We start from the raw sequence: 9,607 nt of genomic DNA, 5'->3' as shown, positions 1-9,607 counted from the left end.
CGTGGATACAGTCATATGTGATAAATTTGAGGGTGAAATTTATGAAGCAATGAAAGTGATTTTAACCAAACATTCATTGCAATTTAGTGAATCCCTGTAATTAAAAGAACATGCTTCTGGAAGTTTTACCTGCAGTAAATGTCCTATTCACTGCTTTATAAATATTATCCTAGAAAGGGATTCTAGGAGGTGATTTGCACACTTACTTCTTACCTTTATGTGTAGCCTACTCCAGCAAATAATGAAGTTTGATAAAAAGCGTGGGACTAGAAAGAGTCAAATATGTAAAGAACCATATAAAAGTTTAGAATAGTGGAGCAAACAATGCACAACAAATATGTTTGAACCCTAAAGAAACAAGAAATAGACTACACATTGTGGATAGAGAGACCTATATTTTAATTTCATAACCAAAAATAAATAAAATCTACCAATAAGAAATAAATAAGCATATGAACAATAAGTAACAATGGAATAAGAAAATGTTGACCATGATTGGCTCGAGAGTTTAACCCAAGAGGAGCAGAACGTCAAACAATACTTTTCAATTGTCAAACATATAAAGCATGAAAATAAATCCTGAACACTAAATGTCATGGAACCTGATTATTCTGGAAGGCATCATATAAAAGCTACTTTGCATAAGATATGACTTTGTAAGAAGCTGAACAGTCTATTGATGACACCATGGAAATCGCAGCTTCAAATTATTGTCAAAAATAGATAAAATGTCTGTTCTTCAGAACTTGCGCTTGTGCTAGATCACGTTCTCAAACAGCTGCATAGAGCACATGATGTTTTCATCCTGGGAAGAAAGTGGAAATAAAGCCATTATTATGAACTATGGCTTATTCTAAATAGTATATTTTTAAATAGTTTACAAAACCACTGTATATGCTTTAATAATCTTTGGCTTTCATCACTCATCTGATTTGGTCAACTCCCGCCAAACTATTTTAGGTTTTAGTTTGGGAGTCCATTTCATGGGTGTGTAAAATGGCAGAGAGATTTGAAAGATTGGCTGATAAAATACCCAAAGATATCCAAAACTACATGCAAACTTTTCTATTACTAAGGCCGATCAACTATTCTGTGTGTTCACAAAATCACGTTAGTAAACCCTACAACACATTGATTTCAGGGATCTGCAGACTAGTAAGCACCAGTGACTCACAAATTCTAGCTGAAGCTCTTTTAAGAAATGCCTCCAAGAACACCATGACCACATCAAATTTTATGTCAGGGAATATATTTCTCTTATGTGGTCACTTGAAAATGAAGTTTGGGGTTTGAGATCTCACAGTTTGCTTTTGCTTTGAAGCACAATGTATTGAAACCTGGGGTCTCAGCGAGTTAACTTTGTGTTTGATGTTTTATAAGCTCACGCAGATTCGAACACATTTTATTGATATTAAAGTCACGATTCAATTCTAAAAACTATTGCTTTTCTTTTGCACTACATTAAATCTGAGACATTTCCATTGATGTTTTGCCATTTAGCATACTTTTTTAATCACTTTCAATACACAGAGCTGGAGCTGTTAGTATTCAGAAATATTCCTACTTAAATCTACCATTATTAAATCATTCTAAATGAGTAGCTGAAAGTATTTTCTGTGTTTATACTGTAAATGGCCCACTTTGTTCTCAATTATGTTGTACAGTTATTCATTCTTTCTGTGTTAACAGCACATTACAATGCAACGGTCAGCTTTTTGAACTCTGAAGCCAAAGAGTTTTAAATGAACGATTTTCTATGAACCTTTTATATTTAGAATAGAACAGACCATGACTTTATTGACCCACATTTTGTCAGAGGCTTACTGACCACTGACAGTAATTATGTGCAGGGAAACAGTGTACCATATCTAACTTGCAGGCTATTTATTACAACCACCATGTTTATGGACAGTCCAGTTATGGCAATGGTTTCAATTTGGCCAGGATACTTACCTTTTGGCAGCTTTCTATGAATTCATCTATAGTAACTACTCCATCTTTATTTATATCCATTTTCTGCAAAAAGAATATAGAATAGGTAAACAAGTAAATAAATCCAAAAAAGAAGTTTAATGCATACTTTCTTCCTTAGCTTCTTTTTCATTTTTTCCATTTTCCCTTTTTTATTTCTTTTCTTTATCATTTTTTCCCTTCTCTCCCTCCCTCCTCTTTTCATTTCTCCCACTTCCTCTTCCTAATCTCTCTGTCTCTCTTTTCCGTCTATCCATTAGTATAAAAATAATATATATATATATATATATATATATATATATTTTAATCTTCCTCACATTGCAAAAGGTGAGCAATTGAATCATTTTTTGTTTGCTTCGGTTTTTACTTTTTCTTTCATTACCTCACTTTCTTCGTTCACCATCCTTCAAAATTTTTCATTCATGCTCTTCTTTCTATTTCATGCTCTCTTTCTTCTTCTTTTATCCTCTCCCTTCCACTTTTTTCTTTCATCCTCTCCCTCATTTCTCTTTCATGATCTTTTTTCCTTTGTTCTCTTTCTCATCCTTCCTTCTTTTCTTTCACTTTCCCCACCTTCTTTTTTTCCTTTCTCCCTCCTTTCCCATTTTCTTTTTTTTGGTTTCTCTTTCATCACCTTTTTTTTGCTTTTCCCTTTCATCCTCTCGAATATTTCTTTCATTTTCCTTTACTTCATTTCTTTCTGTTCTTGCTATTCTCTTCTTTCTTGTTCCTTCTGTCTCTTTGTTTCTTTCTTTTGTCCTCTTTCTTCCTTCCTCCGTCCCTTTCTTTCCTTTATTTTTTTTGCATATTTTTCCTTCTTTTCTTCTTAAATCTCTTGTTTATTTAAATTGTTTATTTTAACCTCTCATGTTTATTTATTTTTTCACCCTTTCTCATCCCTTTTTTCCTTTCATATATTTCCTATACTTCCTACCGAAAGTTCTTATTCACTATTATCTATTCTAAACATACTCTCTGTGTAGTATTGGGTCTCTAAAAAACAGGGAATTTGGCCTTCCCTTGTGGGAATCTTCCAGATCCATGTGTTTCAATCACAGTAATTGATTCCGACCAGGGAATGTTTGAGGGGATGTCAGATTCATTCCTTTAAAAATAGAGCTTTTGGTGTTTTTTAAAGTATATTAGTCATTTTAAGGGTGTTTTTTTACCTGGAAGAAATTCTCCACGTGTTGTTTTGGCGTATCTTCCCTAACAATGGGATATGTACATTTGCCCATCATGTCATAAATTGCCTTCATGATGTCAAGCATTTCCTATAAATAAAAAATGTGTTTTATTTATTTCACAATCTTGTAATATGCCTACCTTATATTACAGTTTGTTTTATTGTACAGACTACAACATATTTTAGATATTGTACACTTTTTTATTGCAACAGATCAGCTTTTTTGTTTTATGAAGGTAAAAAAAATAGCTGACTGATTGCTTTGGTCACTAGAAAATGTTTTTGTCTTTTTTACAAATACAATACATGTACAATAATCAGTTTGTTGAACAAACTTCAAAATGGTAATACAGTTCGCATGTAGACTGTCATATAGTATTTAGGCTGTATGTTTAGCTGTTAGGCTGGGATTCCATTTTATAAGCTTTTAAGATTGACATTTTTTTTGAATATATATATGTATACTGTACAGGATCGCAGGGATAGATCCTGGATGAGGGGTATGTTCCTCCATTATATAGAGCATTTTCTCTTTAAAAGCAGGGTGTATGGGATGGAGTCCAGAAGTAGTAGGAAGCAAGGTAGGGTTCCTGTTGGCTAATTAGTTTCAGGACTCTGGAATGGGAAGCAAAGTACTGGGTGGGCCTTCCTAATCCACCCGGGTACACACCTGGATTTGGCTTCAGCCAGATAGGAGGTCTGGCTAATAATGGCACAGGCGTGCTGATAAACTGCAATGCAATAGAATGGCAGCAAGCAAGCTGCAGACAAGTAGCATGGAGGTGAGATCTGCTGAGGAGTAGTATTTTCATTTTTTCTGAAGGCTGAAAGAAAAGCTCTAAAAAAAGCTGTGTTTATTTGACACAAATAAAGAGACTCTATTGCTTTTACAAACTTTATATTATCAGTTATACAAGCTGTGGCCTCCTCTCCAAAACGTAATAAAGAATGTTTTTTACACCCTAAATTTCCCCTCCTTTATATCCTGTTTGAGTTGAGCCCTGCTGTGTAACCTGGACAGGTCCTTGGCTAACACCCTACTTTGACTTCTGTTTATTTAATTAGTATGTAAGTCCAGCTAATGAAATAAAGTGGTTCTCATGCAAATATAAATATTTTACAGTTGTGCTGTACTATCAGTTGCAACATATTTAGAAAATATGGGACCCGCAGTAAGCTGTGTTACTACAGACAGAACACCCCTAGTTTTATGTGCATTAAGGCACTAAATTCAGATAAATGCACAAAAACAATCAAATATTCTTAAAATAAACTCTAGTGATTACATTACATGTATCCTCATCCTCTACTTTTACAGGTTAGCACAGTCACCCGCATATCAAAGCACAGCTTGCTCCAGAAGGTAATAACTGTCTAGGCACTATAAAGTTATTTTTGTTTTGCTTTGTTTGTAATTAGCTCACAGTGAGGATTTTACACAATAACTGACACCTCACTGCCTAATAGAATTTTGAGACAAACATCTGTCCTAATTGCATTTATTAAACAATGTACCTGTTCCGACTTACATACAAATTCAACTTAAGAACAAACCTACGGTCCTTATCTCGTATGTAACCCGGGGACTACCTGTATCTCTCATTTACAAAAAATCCCATCAACACTCCTTCCTGTGTTAACACTGAATTCTTGGATATGCTAAAATCTGCTCTTATAATTGCCTCATACCTCCCTCCCCTATGCTGTGGTCTTCTCCTAAAGTGTTTCACTAACCTTTGTTATCATTTCTTCTTTGCAACAACTGAAAGCACAATAAATCACAAACCTCAGCTCCTTTATATTGTGTCAGTGCTCAAGCTAGCAGGTCATTATTACAAGAGGTACAACCCTGTTGTACCTTGATTTACTAAATTACTTTGTGACTTCATTGAGTGTATCACAAGTCTGTGTGACATAGGCACCACAACAGTGGAATTGTAAAGCTTAGGGAGAACAGACGATTTCTCATTTCACAGCACTTCCTCTCACACACTGTATCGGCACATTAGGCATTTCTGGATATGCATGCAGTCCATCCTAGGTAATGTCTACACGTAAAGCTGACACTAAATGACTGACAAGGTAGAAAGTAAATAGCTGAGAGAGAAGGGTCAGGACAGCGCATATAGGAAGGTGTGGGCTGAATGATCCTTGTAGTCTGACAGACAGGAAATGAATTAGGCTTAAGAGACCCGCTGTAGTTTCTACAAGTTAAAATAAAGGCTAGAGCTCAGCTTTATAAGCTAAATTACAGTGTATTACATATGTTTTATATATTTGCAATATGCCCTAGCAGATTCCCCTTCCTTTTAATTTGTCATATACTTTTCTGTCTTATTACTGTCTGTGTGGCTCAGCATCTCCACCCATGCCTTCATTTTCTTGAACAGCCTTTAAAATAGTGAATATTTAAAACAACTCTGTTTTTGAAACAGGGAATCTTATATTCCCTCAAACATTCTCTGGTGGAAATCAATTACTGCCATTGAAACACTTGGAACTTGAAGATTCCCACCAGGGAATGTTGGAGGGAATGGAGGCCAAAATGTATTTTGAGCAATAGCTCTGAGTCTGCTGTGGCTGCTGACATCACATCCAAATTAGTGGTGCCCACCTACCGTCACCGGGACTTGGATGTCTACCCTTTTTACATATATTATGCACATGGATGAAATATGGTAAATGCTTATATAATATTATCATGATTTTTGTGGAAATAAATAATCTAATGACTTCTTTAATAAACTTTATACTGACTACCGGTAGAAATAGTGTAGGGATTAAGAAAGTAATGAAGAGAAGTTCAGTGTTCGGGTTTACATACACTTTAATGCATATTACAATGGCTCGAGCCACAACAAAAATTCTTGGATGAAAAAGTGAAGTCTTGAGTAGGTATTCCTTTTTAAAGGCTGCATTTTCATGTCTGACTTCCAACTACAAAACATTTTTTATGATGACAGAAGCAGAGTGCTATAGATAATATTTCTGTAGGACAGAAGTGGTACACTTCTTATTAACCTCCTTATAGATAAAGAATAAATAATTAGATAGTGGTGCTTACCTCTTTAGTTATATAGCCATCTTTATTGATGTCATATAAATTAAAAGCCCAGTTAAGCTTTTCTTGTATTGTCCCTCGTAGCAGTGTAGAGAGACCCATTACAAAGTCCTATATAAATGAAGAAAAGTCAGACACGTGGTATGGTAAGCAAATCATTTCACATTTGTTTCAACCAGTGGCCTTTCCAGTTCCCTCCATGCAATGGGGGAAATCTGAGGTCATTCAGTAGTCAGAGGTGTATAAGCTTTACTTTGCTTTTCAAACTATTTTGTGGTAATTCACTATTCCTGGGCCATGAACACAACTGTGTATATGGGTATGCCATATGTGCATGCTGAATATTGTTTCATTAAGAATCTCAGACATAAGAATCGAGGTGCTGAAGTGAACCAATGTCAGCTGATGCATATTAAGAATCCAATATTAGCAAGCCATCATCAACACGCTTCCAGAGTTAGCAGCAAGACATTTATTTAAAAAAGTGCAAACCTGACATTCAGAGAACACAGGGGACCTTTGCCTTAGTCATTACTTTTTACTTAAATAGTAGTGGCATATACGGTAGGTCACCCGAAAAAAATCCATAAGAACTGCAAGAAACCCAGAATCATAAAACGGATGAGTGAACTTTAGTAGAAGATTACTTATGATGACAGTGGCATTTGTTTTGGGCAAAATAATAGGTATTAATGTACTGACTCCTTTTTTATATACAGCGGTATGTGACACACTTCTTTCTTGTACTAGGAGATTATAACATATGGCTATCTGAATAGAAAATGATCCTGAGCTTTACCATAATTGCTAGTCAGACTTTACAAAATCAAACCTAAATCCAAATTAATGGTCACCAAGGTCAACACATGTGCTGACTATACTGCCCACTGTTCCTGTTCTTGTATATTTCCCACATCACATGCTGAATTTCTGCCCCTACGTGTGCCATTGATACACATGAATGGGCATTTTCAGATGTCTTGATTAAGAGGTGGATCAAAGCCAAATGGCAGTAGGACATATACAATATAAGGCAGGATAAGCTGATTTTGTTGACACATGTCCATATTATTATGATCTGTTGATGTGGAAAAATAAATTAGCTCAACATATCTGTGAAGATTCTCATTTATTCAGGTCATTGTATATTTAATATTAGTTATTCACATTCAACTGGGCTTGTTTTTGAAATGTTGAAGATGTTTTGCAGCTCTCCAGCTCTTCAAATAATGAAGCGGCTTAGTTAGGCTGCAGAATGTATTCAACATTACAAATACAAGTTCAGTTAAATGTGACTAACTACTACTAGATATAAATGACCAAACTTGGCCAGAGTTTTCCTTTAAATAACCCCCTGCCATGTTTTCCAACAATTGCTTCCAATTTGAAGTAGCTCAGAAGATGAACTGTTGTATGCCAGTGTTGTTAGTAATACTAAAAATACTTTCTCTTCATTTCAAAAGAAATACCAAAATAAGGCCACATGCAAGAATCATTTAGTTCTTTTTCATCAAATGTTTCTATGATTAAAAATCCAGATGTATCAGTCCCTCACCACCATGGGGGTGATAAGCAAAGCTGGAATTGGACAAGTGAGGAATTCCCCCTCCTAAGCTTGGTATCAGCACTATGTTCCCCTACAGCTTGATCAAAATGTAATTTTGTCATGGCCTCAGGGAACACTGGATTTATTTATTTAAATAAGAAAAATCCTTTATTGATTTACCTGAAAAAAAACTTGATTCCAGTAAACATATTTCCTAATTCTTGGCAATGCAAAGCATGTTATTAAGAATATACTGATGATAAGAAGGGAACGTGTTTATAATTAAAATTAGGAATGCAATTTACTTTATAATTTGCTTATACCTCAGAAAACATTGGATAATGTTTATGTTTTGCAGTTGAAAATGTGTTTTTAAATAGTTTGTGCTGCTGTGTTTTTTTATGTTTTTGGTGATTGATAAAAAAAAGTGCAATGTCAATCAGAATGTCATGTAAACCAATCATCAAACAAATAGATGTTACATCAAAAACACCACAATGATCAAATAAAACAATTCTTATATCAACTGAAAACAGGAGGATTGCATATTGTATACCATGCATAAATGCAATTCTTTTGAACGAGTAAAAAAGTTAGTGCTGAGGAGTGAACTGTGCCCAAGAGGTTTATAGAAACTGTAACATAAAACCATATCAAAATACAAATAATGACATTTCCTTTCCATCCAACGAGGAAGAGTCCATTGTCCTAACACCTGTGATTTCTGTGTTGCTGCAAAGCTTCTCCTCCATATCATGCTGACTGATGACAAAGTTTGTACAGAGAACTCCAGCAAAAGAAACACAGATAACTTAATGGCAACAGGGACAGCTTTTGTTTATTAAGATCTTCTAATCCATAAGATAGAGAGAAAACTATATTTTTACATGTATTTTAAAGACACGTGTATAAGAACTTAAGTGGATTAAAGCCTGATATGAGCTCTGTTTAGATTTTAAAAGCCCTATCTTTCAAATAAAATTATTTAGTTGAATTTCAGTTCAGTTAACCTCCTGCATCCACATTATGTCTAAATTTTTGTTAAATTTTTAAACTTCAGCAATGGATGAATGACATTTATTTTCAGAGGGGTTTGGGTTTAACTATACTGTAAAATGACTAAATAAAAACAGGAATGTTGTCTTTCTGAAATTGCACGGAATTTACATTATATAGCCATTCTGGACCTTTATAAAGCTCGTCACACCATAAAACTATATTTCAAACAGGCAACAGTACCAATGCCCTGTGTAGACACGCCATTAAACTCAAGAATGTTGGAAAAAAGTTACAAATTTTTTACCCTAAATGGGGAAGCTACTGTTCTGGTGTCCACAGTGGATGTTGGTACTTGACCACAAAAAAAGTGGCATATGATGGCAGCTAGAGAACAACATAATGTGTATAATGTACACTTAATATCTTCTAAATAGGCCTCCAAAGGACCCTAATCCCAAAACCATAGATGGTACCACCCAAACTGTTGGCCTCTTATCTTCCCCCATACTAAAGACATAATAGGCTTTAGTAGGGGAAAAACGATTAGAGGCATGGAATTTGCATGTTGCAATGAAGCTAGTTTGAAAGCGGACTAGAAAGTGAGACCCTTAGTTGTCACTTCTGTATAGTGAATACAGTGGGTATGGTGAAAACACCAAATACTAACATACTGCCCCTGATTCATCAAGCAGAATCGGATTATCGCTTCGCATTCGTATTCGCGATCCGAAATCGAACGCCATCGCGCTATTCAGCAACTGAAAAAGCTCGCAGCCGGAGCCGCGCATCTCCGGCAGCTTTACACTGGCGAGCTTGCATTAAAAGTCACTGTTCCCCTAAAAAA

General features: G+C 35.2%; 1 protein-coding gene across 5 annotated transcripts in view; it reads right to left on the bottom strand.

Annotated features, from left to right (window-relative positions):
- Positions 1-375: 375 nt before the first annotated feature.
- Positions 376-9,607, bottom strand: part of KCNIP4 (potassium voltage-gated channel interacting protein 4) — a 304,565-nt gene continuing 295,333 nt past the window's right edge. For 4 of the 5 annotated variants that reach the window (XM_072406394.1, XM_072406393.1, XM_072406392.1 and 1 more), the window contains exons 5-8: positions 6,222-6,329; positions 3,141-3,245; positions 1,954-2,016; positions 376-805 (exon numbers count right to left, since the gene is read on the bottom strand). In XM_072406394.1, coding sequence (XP_072262495.1) covers positions 758-805; positions 1,954-2,016; positions 3,141-3,245; positions 6,222-6,329 — 324 coding nt within the window. In that variant the 3' untranslated portion in view covers positions 376-757. The remainder of the gene's footprint in view (positions 806-1,953; positions 2,017-3,140; positions 3,246-6,221; positions 6,330-9,607) is intronic. The other variant, XM_072406395.1, reaches the window with a different exon arrangement.

The sequence above is a fragment of the Pyxicephalus adspersus genome, chromosome 3, assembly GCF_032062135.1.
Source record: "Pyxicephalus adspersus chromosome 3, UCB_Pads_2.0, whole genome shotgun sequence".
NCBI lineage: Eukaryota > Metazoa > Chordata > Amphibia > Anura > Pyxicephalidae > Pyxicephalus > Pyxicephalus adspersus.
The sequence above is the reverse complement of the archived record's forward strand: the minus strand, read 5'-3'. Positions and strand labels throughout refer to the sequence as shown.